General features: G+C 38.0%; 1 protein-coding gene across 1 annotated transcript in view; it reads right to left on the bottom strand.

Annotated features, from left to right (window-relative positions):
- Nucleotides 1-667: 667 nt before the first annotated feature.
- dcaf13 (ddb1 and cul4 associated factor 13) overlaps nt 668-15900 on the bottom strand; it is a 71911-nt gene continuing 56678 nt past the window's right edge. Inside the window, exons 9-11 of the mRNA XM_072262688.1 lie at nt 12941-13076; nt 3199-3362; nt 668-1219 (exon numbers count right to left, since the gene is read on the bottom strand). Of these exons, the coding sequence (XP_072118789.1) occupies nt 1132-1219; nt 3199-3362; nt 12941-13076 (388 nt within the window). The 3' untranslated portion in view covers nt 668-1131. The remainder of the gene's footprint in view (nt 1220-3198; nt 3363-12940; nt 13077-15900) is intronic.

The following is a 15900-nucleotide window of genomic DNA, read 5'->3' as shown; positions in this document are numbered from 1 at the left end:
CCTGGGATGGCAGGACTTTCATATGAAGAAAAACTGGATGAACTGGGCTTGTACTCGTTGAAATTTAGAAGATTGAGGGGGGATCTGATTGAAACGTATAAAACCCTAAAGGGATTGGACAGGCTAGATGCTGGAAGATTGTTCCCGATGTTGGGGAAGTCCAGAACGAGGGGTCACAGTTTGAGGATAAGGGGGAAGCCTTTTAGGACCGAGATTAGGAAAAACTTCTTCACACAGAGAGTGGTGAATCTGTGGAATTCTCTGCCACAGGAAACAGTTGAGGCCAGTTCATTGGCTATATTTAAGAGGGAGTTAGATATGGCCCTTGTGGCTAAAGGGATCAGGGGGTATGGAGGGAAGGCTGGTGCAGGGTTCTGAGTTGGATGATCAGCCATGATCATACTGAATGGCAGTGCAGGCTCGAAGGGCCAAATGGCCTACTCCTGCACCTATTTTCTATGTTTCTACAACTGTTAGGTTTATATACTTTCTTTAACATTATACTTGATTAACTTGGAAGGACAATAGAAGGGAAGCATCCAAAAGATTAACAGTGAAGGTCTGCCTAGGATTCATTTACTTGTCTTTGCTAAGTGAACAAGTGTAGAAATTATGCAAGGCTAGTAGCAACAGCTTTTTTTAAAATTAAAGGTAACATAATCAACAATCTCATTAATAGATCCTTTATTTTTGCTAATGACTGCAATTAATGATGATCATATGGCAATTCTAAATAACAGCTGGATGATCAATTTATTAAAATACAATGAGAATAAGAAACAGATACTTAAATGTGTTTATTCATCTCTACTCTTGACTCATGAAAATAAACCACCTGTCTCATCCAGACTGCAGAAACATATGTTTTTATGATTTCATTTTAGAATACCAACATTATCTTAAAAAAAACTTGACACCCTAGTTCCATATTTTCATCACTGAAGCCTAGGATTAGTAATAAATGAGTTTACTGCTCATGACAGCTGTAAATGTTTATCTGACATTAGATTGGTAATGTAATTTTTATTTCATGCAATTACTTCCAGATAAGTTAGTATCCATTAAAACAATACAAAATGTCAATTCTGAAATATTGTCCAATAATTATTATACAATGCAGTAACACAATAGCTATTTCACCACAGCCACAATATGCTTCTTCCTCTCGGCAACAAGTGGTACAGATCCTGGTTTGCTGTGCTTGCGAAGGTTCAGTTGTCTGAAAGAAAAATTAATTTTGAATGAGATATTTTTACTTGGTAAGCGATTGCTCAAACACAGACTTGTGTTTTTCTCTACTACTATTTTCTTTCCCCAAATATTCCACACATAAGCCTTACCACGCATTTTTGGAAGTAGCCAACCTGTCTATTCAACTTACTTTATCAGTTTCTATATTAGGTTCTCCTATAATAATTCGGAGTAAACAGCATAAATTCAACATTAGATTTCCTTTGGGTTTATAAATCTAACTGATTAATATCAAACCAGCTGTCACATAGGGGAAAAGAAGCATCACTGCTTGATAACTTTCATTTCCCTGTAATTAGTTTTTCCATATGCACATCATAAACAATCATACATATTATGTATATTAATACATAATTCATCATATGTGAATAAATATTTGAATTATGTAGTGATACAGATGTAAGTTTGGACTTTGGCAGTTTAAAAGATTAACAAAAAACATCATTTTTCTGCATCCCTTTTGCATTTTAAATTGGAAATGGTCATGTCGACATTAACTAATAGTGTGAATATAATTCAAATGACCTAATGAAATAAAAGCTAGGATGAAATCTACAAAACTGAACAGCAAGACAGGCATGAAGTTTTTTACTTTAATCAGAACCAATAATCAAATAAAGTTAGCAAATTAAGGAAATGTAACCAAGACAGTTATAAGGATACTGTACTTCATAATATAATGCCGCTCGGTGTCACGCATGAGGCAGCAAACACAACCTTCTATTCAGAATTGTTATTACTTTATGATTATAAAGCCACTCCCTGTACTCAAAAAGGATACAACTTTGTGGAAGACCAAGCCAGACTTATTACAAAATATTTATTATTATGAGCTTTATTAATAATTTATAGCTTTTATCATTACCAAAACTGTAATTCTTAATTAATTCAATATAATCCCTCTCCGATTGAAGAATAAAGTGAGTATCATCAACTTTGGCCAGTCCCAGTGCTGCACAGCTGAAATTTTAAATCTCGAGCTCAAGGCATGTTTGTTATAAAATAAAATGCTAAGCTGTACCTGATTATAATAAATATGCTCAAATCAATCAATTTATATCTGAGCTGACCAACAGTAGAACACTGAACTGAGGCCAGAGTTCAGGTTTATCATGAAGCATTTAGAAGCAGAGATACAAAATTGCTGTTCTGTTCTTCACTTACATATGTCTAAATAGACTGTAGCATAATCCAGGATTAGTACCTTGGAACTAGACATATCATCCATGGCCTCGTCTTTTGTCATGATGAAGCCACACTCAGACTGAAGGAGCAATGCTTCATATTCCATCTAAGCAGCCTCCAGCCTGATGACCTGAATATTGATTTTTCCTTCCAGTAATTTTTCCCCTCTCCTCTTCTTCTATTCCACAACTCTAGCCTCTTCTCCTCACCTGCCTATCACCTCCCTCTGCTGTACCTCCTTCCAGGGTCCACTCTCCTCTTTGATCCATTTGTTTTTCTCCAGTCACCTTTCCCACCCACCTGGCTGGTCCTGCTACACCTCATCCCAACTTTTTTATTCTGGCATCTTTCCCCTTTCCTTTCCAATTCTGAAGAAGGGCCTCATCCCAAAAATTTCCACTGTTCATTCATTTCCATAGGTGATGCCTGACTTGCTGAGTTCCTCCAGCATTGTGTGTGTAGCTGCTTTGGATTTCCAGTATCTGCAGAATCTCTTGTGCTTATTAGTCACAAGACGTGGTTTGCCTCATCACTTCCTTTCAAGCATTGGAACAGAATTGTGATTATAAGCTTAACCTAACCTTCTACCCTTTTGCAGCCAAGTGCTTCAGAAAAAAAAGACTATGACTTGACTGAAAAACAAATCCGTAACCAATCAGTCTAATAATTGAGAAGCAGCTTTATATATCAAACCATGATGTTATAAAAGGAAACAATGTGATGAGGAAGATGTAGTTCCATAGGATATACTTTGAAACATACTTTTTACGCTTTGCTTCCTTCATAATGCGGAGTTCCTTAGCCTGGTTATAGATCATTTTAGGCAAATGCCGGTGCCGAGCTATCCGTTTGATCTGAGGATGATGCTGGAATTTTTCTTTAAGCTTTTGGTTGTATTTCAAAGCAGCTTTCTCTCTTGGCATAAGCTAAAGTAAACAAAAGATTTATTCAAACAAAGTTTAGAAACAGATTCTCAGATTTCTTTTAAAGTATTTACAATTTTTTAGTATTCTGAGCAGCTAATATTTTTCAACATTATTCTTCCTTGCAATATAACTACTAATATTCATTAAAATATTAATTACTTAGGCAAGTTGAAAGTACACATTTTCATCAAAATCGTGCATTTAATTATTCGTTCTTTTCATGTGAGGGGAATAAAAGTAAAAGCAAACCTCAACAGAAAATTTGCATTCAAAACTAAACTACAAAAATAAACTTAATTAACCACTCTTCTAATTGTAGGAATGTTTAACTAAAGTCAAATATTAACTTTATGTAATTATAAAAGGCCATTGTCAAATAGAGTTAGCATTATCTCCAGGTCTTTCCAATGAACAACTTTGCAAAAGGGTGAAGTGTAGTGCCAGGGCCAGTACTTCAAAGAGACTGCACTTTATAGATAAAACAAAGTAAGTAATCCATTTTAAAAACCTGCCTTAGTTAAACAAAGGAAAACAACTTAATTTTTCATGTTTTAATGAAAGAAAATAATTTAAAAGAAATTCTTTGGGTTTTCTATCATGTGTGGGAAATTTTAAGTACTGATAAAAATTTTAAGTGGTAGTGATAAACAGATGTGCAGTGGATTCTGGTTAATTGGTCCATCAGTTAATTAAGGCAGCCATTTATTTGGGACACTATGCTGCTTAATTGGGGCAGAAGACTGGTGCTAAACAGTTTTTGAACTAGCATCAGTTGCATGCACGTGTGGCTGTTAAACTGTGCTTAACATGACCAATTTTCAACTAGCGCCAGTCTTTTGCATTTGTGTTTAAAAAGCCATGATTTTTGTGACTGACAGTTGGTGAGCAATAAACAGTACGAGAATTCAGAATTGTTTTGCTCACTGCGGTTTCTAGCATTCAGGCAACACACATAAAAGTTGCTGGTGAACGCAGCAGGCCAGGCAGCATCTCTAGGAAGAGGTGCAGTCGACGTTTCAGGCCGAGACCCTTTGTCAGGACTAACTGAAGGACGATTGAGTAAGGGATTTGAAAGTGGGAGGGGGAGGGGGAGATCCAAAATGATAGGAGAAGACAGGAGGGGGAGGGATGGAGCCAAGAGCTGGACAGGTGATAGGCAAAGGGATACCAGAGGATCATGGGACAGGAGGTCCGGGAAGAAAGACAAGGGGGCCCAGAGGATGGGCAAGGGGTATATTCAGAGGGACAGAGGGAGAAAAAGGAGAGTGAGAGAAAGAATGTGTGTATAAAAATAAGTAACAGATGGGGTACGAGGGGGAGGTGGGGCATTAGCGGAAGTTAGAGAAGTCGATGTTCATGCCATCAGGTTGGAGGCTACCCAGACGGAATACAAGGTGTTATTCCTCCAACCTGAGTGTGGCTTCATCTTTACAGTAGAGGAGGCCATGGATAGACATGTCAGAATGGGAATGGGATGTGGAATTAAAATGTGTGGCCACTGGGAGATCCTGCTTTCTCTGGCGGAGAGAGCGTAGGTGTTCAGCAAAGCGGTCTCCCAGTCTGCGTCAGGTCTCGCCAATATACATTCAGGCTTGGAGATGCCAGAAACAGCTGGGAGTGAAAAAGAAATTAATCATTGTGAATGTTAAAATTAAAATTATTTGGAGGATGCCATTGTCTAAAACACTGGATCAAGGCAGTCCATTATCTGTACTAAATGCATGCACTGGTTTTGTATGTTTACAGCCAATCATTGGCACATGAATTCCTCTGTCGATAACCATCAGGAACTAACACACAATTTTGTAGTACTGTGGAGATATTGGTAGTGTTCTAAATTGTTATTTTATTTAAATAAATAAATTGTCACTCAGTTAAACAGCAGTTTGTCTTATTTATACCTTTTAACTATTTCCATGAAACTTCAGCCTATTGGGATAGCCGCTTAATTGGGCCAAGATATACTGGTCCTGATGTGTCTCAATGAACTCCAATTCACAGTATTTACAACCAGTTGAAATTGTAGCAAGCAATTCATTAACTGAAGGCTCTGTCAATAACTTTAATAAAAGGCTAAGATCTGGGCTAAGGTGCAGAATTGAAAAGACCAAAAAGAAACGTGTAGTACAGAAGTTTCAAATGCTTTCAAGGAAGACAAAGGAAGAATTAGATGACCATGTAAATTCTCAGATGAATAAAGCTAATGAAGTCTTGGTAAGCAAAACTTCTGCCCTAACTGCAGTTGGATTTTGCATTGCACTAATTGGTTCCTTAAGGTTGTTATAGCTGGGGATGGTAATGGTAACAAGCTCTCATTACCTAGTAAATTTTCCCAATGGCATGCACCTCAAATAGCCTCTGACAACCAACCCTCCAGCTCCTGGCCTTCATGTGTGGCTTAGCTACTAAGCCCAGTAGAACTGTCTCTACTGACAGAAGGGGCAAAGGTGGGTTACTAGCACCTTAAAAGAAGTCGCTTTGGGCAAATGAGGCTCGTCAGCTGTGGCTGGCAGCTCATCCAGAAGGAGGAAAACTCTGATCTCAAACATCCACTGCCTTGTGGTTATACCCACTCATGGAGAAGACTTCAGGAATAAACTTAAGAGGGAAAATTCTGGAGCTGGAGTCCCCAAGCACTCCTACACTGAGTTCAATGTTGACTGGCAACTCCTGCGACGCTGGTACCAAATTGTATCAGTCCCTGCCGTTCCTTTGGATTCATCAGATGCATGGAGAAGTGGAGCTTGCACCATGGGCAACAGCTTGCTCTCCATATTGTACTGCCCAGGCTTGCACATTTAGACAGCTAGAACACAACATCCATGGCCAACTCTGACCTACGGAGGCCTCATCTCACCTCAATTAGTTTTCATATTCTCCTATATTATTATAGTGTTACATTTCATTAGTACTTCTCTGGGTTTATGCTTGCAAGAGAAGTCCATACTGTAGGGATCCCAAATGAAGATTAGTTCAGAAGATATGAAGCAGTGCTAGTGAAAAACCAGGACGAAGCAGTTCCTTCTGAGTTAAAATATTTTCAAATTACAAATACAATCCTATAATTAATTCATGAAATTAATGTTGTGTTTAGGTAGCGTATGTCCTCACTTTCAAGTACATCCTTCAAATGTTTTTAGCAGCTCAGTCCTTAAATACGACCAACTGCACAAGGATAACAAAGTATTAGTTCAATGCAATCAAGGTAATTTAAAAATGCCAAGCATAAAGGCAAATCATTTTACCCTAATTAAATTGTGGTCTTCACTTTTACACCTCAATCAATGAGTGCCAACTTCCATTACCAGTTAAATAAATGTATCAAGCTCCATCCACTCAAGCTCATTTTCCTAAGCCTACCTAAATAGCTGCTTCTATGTTAATAAATCCCTGTCTCATTCGTTTCACCGAAAATTGTTAAGGCAATCCAAACTGTAAAGGCTTTTATTATAATTAAAAACAATGATTTTCTTTGGTTCAATTTATTTAATAAGTGCAAATTGCTGATCTAGTTCAACTGCAATGCTTCTCTCGACAAAAAAAACTATCAGTTAAGTAATTTATGAATAGCTTTAAAATATGGGCAACCAAACAAGAATTTTCATTAGGTAATCAGCAGATTCAGGCTAAAAATATGGAAAGGGATATCATACTCATATACTTTCCTCTGTTATTTAACTTAATGTGTTTCAAAAGTCCCAGTTGTGATTTTAAGGTTTTAGTCATCACATTCAGAGAAACTGCATCTCGTTGGGTATCTAAAAGCAAATTTGATAAAAACACTGCAAATGCAGAACCTCAGATGTCAAAAAAAAATTTAAGCAACCTTAAGTTGCACAGCACTTTACAGAGGTAATAAGTATAAGATGGGAAACAAGTAAATAATTAAAGTATTTTAATGTTGTCAAGAGTAAAACCTTGAAGCAAATAAAGTGATTTCAAGATGAAGAGAATATTTTATATAAATTCTATGGTTACAAATGCCCCTGTATGTGGTTCATATCCAATCGTTTTTTTCTGGGCCATCAAGGCTGTTGGCCTTGGTAAACAACTTATAAAAATGTTGTAATGTTGTTAACATATCACTTGGGGACTCCAACTTTCTGCAGTGAGTTTTTTGGACAAATTAAAGGTTTCCCCCACTATCCGAATGTACAGCGCTCCTATGAAACAGTTCGTACGCCGAAATGGTGTAAATAACACCATTATGCCTTCTTAACCACGGAATCAACCTGCGTAGCAGCTTTGAATGTCCTGTGGACTCAGACCCCAAGTTCCCTCTGATCTGCCACACTGCCAAGAATCTTACCATTAATGCTATATTCTGCCATCATATTTGATTTACCAAAATGAACCACCTCACATTTATCTGGGTTGAAATCCATCTGCCACTTCTCAGCCCAGTTTTGCATCCTATCGATGTCCCGCTGTAACCTCTGACAGCCCTCCACACTATCCACAACACCCCCAACCTTTGTGTCATCAGCAAATTTACTAACCCATCCCTCCACTTCCATCCAGGTCATTTATAAAAATCACAAAGAGTAGGGGTCCCAGAACAGATCCCTGAGGCACACCATTGGTCACCGAATATGACCCATCTACAACCACCCTTTGCCTTCTGTGGGCAAGTCAGTTCTGGATCCACAAAGCAACGTCCCCTTGGATCCCATGCCTCCTTACTTTCTCAATAAGCCTTGCATGGGGTACCTTATCAAATGCCTTGCTGAAATCCATGTACGCTACATCTACTGCTCTACCTTCATCAACGTGTTTAGTCACATCCTCAAAAAATTCAATCAGGCTTGTAAGGCATGACTTGCCTTTGACAAAGCCATGCTGACTATTCCTAATGATATTATGCCTCTCCAAATGTTCATAAATCCTGCCTCTCAGGATCTTCTCCATCAACTTACCAACCACTGAAATAAGACTTACTGGTCTATAATTTTCTGGGCTATCTCTACTCCCTTTCTTGAATAAGGGAACAATATCCGCAACACTCTGTTCCTCTGGAACCTCTCCCGACCTCATTGATGATGCAAAGATCATCGCCAGAGGCTCAGCAGTCTTCCCCTTTGCTTCCCACAGTAGCCTGTGGTACATACCATCTGGTCCCGGTGACTTATCCAACTTGATGCTTTCCAAAAGCTCCAGCACATCCTCTTCCTTAGTATCTACATGCTCAAGCTTTTCAGTCTGCTGCAAGTCATCCCTACAATCGCAAAGATCCTTTTCTGTACTGAATACTGAAGCAAAGTATCCATTAAGTTTGTGAGGAGATGTGTTATTACCAATCCATACTGACTGTGGTCTCCCGATGAGGAAATCATTGGGGGGGTGAGGGGCTGGGAGGAGGGGATTGCCATGGTGAATGCAGGGTTTGACTCTTGTTGATTAGAACTGAGGGGATGATGGTGTTGAATGCTGAATACTGATCTATAGTCAATAAACAGCAGCCTAATGTAAGTATTGCTGTAGTCCAGGTAGTCCAAGACTGAGTAGTCTGCACTAAGGCTTGCATCCACTGTAGATCTGTTGTCATAGGTGTCCTGAAGTTCGAAATTGTGTCTCTAACTTCATATGGAATTGCCTTTTTACTCTTTATGATTATTTAAGAGTTGTTTCAAAGCTCTAACAGAAGGTGAGACTGCCTCCAGCTGGGCCTCCTGCACAAGTCTCTTGGGGCATTCTGGAAGGGCTTTGCAAACTGTCATCTGAAACCTACTGCCTCTTGAGAATTACTGGGCTTAGAAGGTTGGCTCATTTGGTCTACTGCATGAGCTCAAGTGAGGGCAGTGTACAGAATCCAGCATGATCTAACTGAATTATTTTGTTCAGTATTTAACAAGATCAAAGACAAAGGCATTGAAAGAAACAATTAAAAGATCTTAAAGTACCTAAAGAGGGAAGATAAAACACTGTGAATCCATATATATAAAAAATTAGGAATAGTTGGCTGAGGCACTGTTACAATTTAATAACAATAGATAAGAAACCTGAAAAATGTTTCTGGCTGATGAACAGTTTAATATTAGATTACAGGTGCCCCCCCGCTTTTTGAACGTTCGCTTTATGAAACCTCACTGTTACGAAAGACCTACATTAGTACACTGTTTTCCCCTTCAGGTGTTTTCACTGTTACGAAAAAAAAAGCAGCGCGTGATAAAAGGCAGTGCGTGCCCTGAGCAGCCGCTCTCCCCTGGATTAGGAACGGTATTGCCTAAAAGAGCTCGTAAGGGTGTTACACTTAGCATAAAGCTAGACATAATTAAGCGTTTCGATCGTGGTGAATGCAGTAAGGACAACGTGAGTTTGGCTTGTGGAAGCTGATGAACATAATGTTGAAGAGGTTTTGGCATCTCATGACCAAGAACTGACAGATGAAGAGCTGATGCAATTGGAAGTAAAAAGGATAACAATCGAAACCGAATGAGTAATGATAAAGTACGACTTTAATTTTGAAAGGGTACGTCAGTTTAAGGGATATTTGCAGGATGGTTTGAGTCCTTACAAGGAACTATGTGATAGAAAAATGCACGAGGCTCAGCAGTCAAGCAAGCTTCCACATAAGCCACAGCAGATGACGAACCTCGACCTTCGACATCGAGCGGGCAGAGATAGAAGAAGATGAGCTGCCTGCTCTAATGGAAACAGACGATGACCAGGTGACAGCCCAGTGTCCCACCACCCCAACCCCCAGGCCACGGACAGATACCAATTCACAGAGAATGCAAAGGTAGCCGGGAGGCACACAACACATCTTTAAGAAAAAAGCCGAAATATATGCTAATTAATTAGGTGCCACCGACACGTAATTGTCAGCCCAGATCAGAGATGGCGCAATCGGAAACTGGCCCTGATCTGGGCCGACAATTATGTGCCAGGCAGCACCTAATTAATTATCATATTTGTTTCAGCTTTTTTAAAGATGTGTTGTGTGCCTCCTGGCTACCACTGGACCCCTGCATGCTTCGCAGCAATGTATCGCTCGGTGGCCTGGAGAGTGCGGGCCACTGCACCACCCAAACTCCGACTCAACCTAACACACCATCATCAGTGTTCTCGGCGCTGTCCCGATTCCGGTAAGTGATACTACACTGTACATACATTATTTCTACTTTACATAGGCTGTGTATTTTTACGTGTTATTTGGTATGATTTGGCAGCTTCATAGCTTAAAGGTTACTGGAGGGCGCTTGCGCCGTGTTTCTGCCAACAGCGCTTGCGTGAGATTTTCGCTACAGAGAACAGTTCAGTAATGATTGTGGAAAAATATTTCTACTTTATATAGGCTGTGTATTTATCATATCATTCCTGCTTTTACTATATGTTACTGTTATTTTAGGTTTTATGTGTTATTTGGCATGATTTGGTAGGTTATTTTTGGGTCTGCAAACGCTCACAAAATTTTCCCATATAAATACATGGTAATTGCTTCTTCGCTTTACAACATTTCGGCTTACGAACCATTTCATAGGAACGCTCAACCTTCGGAAGGCGGGGAAAACCTGTATTTCAGTGATGATGATATAGAGGATCCTATATAGGAAGAAGGGATTGGCAGGATATAATAACCCTAATATTCACAAGTATACAAGATTTGTCATCAAAGCATTAGGGCTCATTTCAAGAAAAAGAACTGAAAACCACGAAAATTATGCTGAACTTTTACACTGTGAGACAAAATTGGGTGTTACTTTGTAAAGGTTTGATCTCCATTAAACTAAATGATAGAAAGACACAAGAGATGGTATCAGATTTAAATAGAAGACAATAGCAGTGGCCATCTGAAAAAAGAGTATTCAAGTCCTATCATTGAATTAGTAAATTTTTTCTTCAAGCTAAGTATTGGATAGACTGAAGTCAAAGTCTGCAGTGGCTACCATAATTCTTGTTCCCATAATCTATCTTATAAATCCAACTACTTCATACATACATGAGAAAATCTGCAGATGCTGGAAATCTAAAGTAGCCCTGATTAAGAGTCTTGGCCGGAGACGTCAACTGTTTACTCTTTTCAATAGATGCTGCCTGTCCTACTGAGTTGTTCCAGCGTTTTACATATGTTGTACTTCAAACATACTCTTTGGGCTACAGAGTGCTTTGAAACAAAATTTAATCATGAAAGGCACTATGTACATATGTACATGCAAGTTCATTCATTCCATTTTTTAAATGGTTTTGAATGAACTCCTGCTGTCTCAGAGCAGATTGATTCGGTTTCATTTAACCTGTGTGTCTTTGCAGCAGCAACCTCAATAATTGCAAGTGCAAGCCATCTAACATTATGAAACTGTCCTGCTGTTGCAAACCATCAAATTTCATGTCATATATGACATGAATAACGAATCCAATTCTGACTTTGTAACCAGCTGTGTGGCGCTCTGCTGGTGTCTTGTTACTGTATCCAGCTGCAATCACTAAGACACCTGTGATATCACTAAGATACTGTTTAAGGCAAACTGTGTAAGTTAAGAATAGAACAAGCTAGCACTAACTTCAAGAAATCTAGCAAACAAAGTAGTTAACAGAATGCAGAAAATAATTTTTGATTTATGTTAAAAAAAAGAACTGGATACTGAAATATAGGAAGCATGTGAAGCGAGAAGGACTGATGGAAGTGAGGATGAAAACAGGTCAAATGATCATCTGTGAAATTATCATAACAATGAAATAAATACACAATTTCATTTCACCTACAGCAAAATCCTTGCTAGATTCTAGCAGGTGATGGGCCTGCTGTCACAGAGAAGATTAGTTTACTTAGTTTTTCCAAATTGACAATTCTCTGTTGTTACTAAATAGCTGACAAAATCTAGTAAACACACAAGTAAAATTTGTGATTCTCAAATAAGAAGTGGTTTTATTCAACATTTTCATATAATGTAATTTTGACCTTTCCGAGTCCTTCCTATATGAACAGGGGAGCAGAGTTGATGACATTATTGAACGTATTCGATTTAAGATATTGGTCCAGCCTTGTTTTGTTCCGTTTGCTTTTTTTTTGGGTTGAGTATTTAGTTTTTTTTTGGTTTTTCTTTGTATTTTTTTTTCTTTTTATTTCTTTTTTCTCTATGATTAACTATATTAAGAGTTTGGAAGTCTATTACACCTGTTTTATTTGAAATCTTTTTTGTACATGTTTATCAACAATAAGATTATTCCAATCTCTCTGTATCAATATTGTTATTCTGTTTATAATTTTGGAAAATGAATAAAAAGGTTTAAAAAGAAAGAAAGAAAAAGTGGTTTGCTTCACCAATCAGAAGCAGTAAAATGTCAGCCATATAGGTGAATCTGGCAAAACTGGGTAAGGATGTCAATTGTATCTCTCAGAAAGAAATTAGTAAACTAAGCAAGTTTTTAATCACAACTGGATAATTTCACCATTGCCATTACTAAACTCAGCTTTTTATGTATTTTATGCAATTTAAGGTATCAAACTGCCTTGGTGGAATTCAAATACAGAGCCCCGGATTAATAGCCAATCAATCAATCACTTACTATCCTTCTATACCCCAGCCAAACATGTTCATAGCAGAAAGAGAAATCTTTATAGGAATAGAATCGCTTACCACACCAAGCTTTTCAGAAGCATTAGCTTTCCACAAACGGATATTCATTTCATCAGAACCACAAAGTATGTATTTATTGTCAGCAGACCACTTTACACACATCACATGTTGCATTCGTTTTGTATGGTACACCTCCCTAGAAAATAAAACAATTACATTAATAACAAAGAAACTTTACAACATTAATTGATACAGAAGCCATAAATGGAAAAATAGAAACACATGAAAATGAACGAAGTAGTGTTACAATTAACAAATAAATAGAAATTCATTTCAATCCACATACACTAATATCATTCCTGTAAGTATTTATTCATTATCACTTTCTACACAATTTGCTGCAGCACCAATCACTTTTGCAGAGAAATTAAATCAATTTGACTAACCCTGGTTAATAAGTAATACAAGATATTTACATTACTGTAAGTATTCAAGAGTAAATGATGTATACAAAAAACATGCACACACTTCTGATGTGCTGATTGAAAAGGGAAAAGGGACATTTTTTTTTTCCCTATTGCCATTACATACATATCCTGTATTGAAATAAGATGAGTTCTAATCAGAGCTAAAATAGGAAAAGCGTCATTATCTGATCTACACAAAATGCTGGAGGAACTCAGCAGGTGAGGCAGCATCTATAGAAAAAAAAGTACAGTTGACATTTCCGGCTGAAACCCTTCAGCAGAATTGGAAAAGAGACTTTGCAGAGTAGTAATCAAATTACAAACAAAGAAACAAATAACTTTTCTGCAGATTTTCTCTTGTTTGTGATTATCTAATCTACACAGAAATGATCAAAAATATTTTAATAGTATCTTGCCATCCTATATTTTGAGCGTACAGACTGTTTTTTCTTGATCTACTTTCCTGAAGTCCTGCTTGTTCAAAATCAAAATTAAATACTTTATTAGGATGTCTGTTTTTAATTATTGAATTTATGGTAAGTATCACATTTCATTTTAAATGAATAAAGCTAATTAGAACTGTACAATCTAGTTACAGCCTTTCATTGTTATATTCCATTGACGTTTACTAGAAAGGTGTAGTGTGGAAGATATTACACCTGATCATAATGAGCTCAGTTTCAATCATTTTGCTTTCTTTTGGCACTACTTATTTGATTAAATTTTGTTAAATATACTGAGAATTGTAATTTATGAGACTCTATGATGGTCAAGGTTGAGCATGGATGCTGTGCTCTTTCTATGTGTTACATGAGCCAGGTTAATAGAATACGGAGAGCAAGCTGTTGCCCGTGCAGCAAACTCCCCCTCTCCAGGCAGATGATGAATCCACAGGAACAGCAAAGACCGATATAGTTCAGCACAAGTGACATAACAGGAGCTGCCAGTCAGCTTTGAACTCAATGTACAACTGCCTTGGGGACCCCAGCTCCAGAACTTTCCCCAGAATTTACTCCCAAAGCCTTCTCCATGAGTCAGTATAGCAGCAAAGCAGTGGAGGTTTGAAATCAGAGTTTTCATTCTCCTAGAGGAGTTGCCAACCATGGCTGACGAGCTCATTTGCCCAAAGCAACTGGTTTTAAGGTGCCAGTAGCCTGTCTTTGCCCCTTCATCTATCAGTAGAAATGGTTCCACGGGGCTTAGTAACTAAGCCACACGTGAAGGCTAGGAACTAGAATTGGCTATCAGAGTCTATTTGCGATGCTCACCATCGGGAGCAACCCCCCACCAAGCTATCACAATCTTAAAGAACCTGTAATTTATAACTTTTTTTTTTATTATATATTGCATTGTACTGCTGCTATAAAACAACAAATTTCACAACATATGCTGGTGATATTAATCTTAATTCTGATTCTAATGGAAATAAAAATCAACCACTGCAATAATAAATTGCTTAAATGGTGAGTTTGGTGAAATATTTCTGTTCAAACTTGCAATGCACTGCTCCTGGTTACGCTGAATATTGAAAGGTACATTCATTATACTCAGTGAATTGTACCTTTTTGCTAAATCATGGTCAAAAGCTTTTAAATGCAGTGTTAGAATCAATAACTGATTTCATTGATCAATGCTGTAAGCACGTAATTATTTTTGATTCAGTTTTTTTAGTATTAGCACTGTTAAATTTCTGACTACAAAAAAAAGAAAGACTATCATTATTCTACATAAGAAGATTGAGGAATGAAAGATATCTGAATACTATTGGTCATTCCTCTAAGAAATTAAGGAAAAGTACGTCACATCCGGAGTTTCTCCGGTTAGTGGACGATTTCCCTCCACGCCTCTCTGACGTAGTGGGGAACCGCGTACGAGGCAAGTTACAGCAGTGGTTTGCCATTGCCTTCTGCCGGGTGAGTTTCCAAAGAGATCACCAGCTCGTTACCCAGCACGGATGGAAAGCGTGCAGGGGAGCTGGCTGGATTCGAACTCGGGACCTTTCATCCTGAAGTCTGGCACTGATGCCACTACGCCACCAGCTGAGTCAAAATTACAATACGGTTGTGAAAAAGACTGAAGTCTGATAATAATCTAACTTATGTTCTTTAATATAAACTCACCAAAATAGAGTATCCATCATCCTTAAGATTTCTATTTAATAAACATAAAAAATTCTATCCTCGAGTTAATTTCCACACAAACGCCGCCAAAAATCTACCTATTTCAGTTTAATTTGTTAAAATCAATTAACAGATTAAACACCATATCATTAAAAATTTGAAATAAGTAACAAGACAACTTCCCTACCTCTACACCTACCCTTCAATTTCAAGGTCAGGGATCCCAATTTAAATAGTTTGCAACTCCATTACCAAGCTTAGGACAGCTGGCAAAGGACCAGCAAACCGGACACTCCAGCATAACAGCTGAAATTCTAGTCTGCCTAGAATATGTCAATGGACTGCATGTGGATTATGAACTTGTCTCCGTGTCAATTAGTCTTCATCTTTGGATTACAAGTCAGCAACCCAAAGGATCTCATGTTAATTGTTA

The sequence above is a fragment of the Mobula birostris genome, chromosome 1, assembly GCF_030028105.1.
Source record: "Mobula birostris isolate sMobBir1 chromosome 1, sMobBir1.hap1, whole genome shotgun sequence".
Classification (NCBI taxonomy): Eukaryota; Metazoa; Chordata; class Chondrichthyes; order Myliobatiformes; family Myliobatidae; genus Mobula; species Mobula birostris.
The sequence above is the reverse complement of the archived record's forward strand: the minus strand, read 5'-3'. Positions and strand labels throughout refer to the sequence as shown.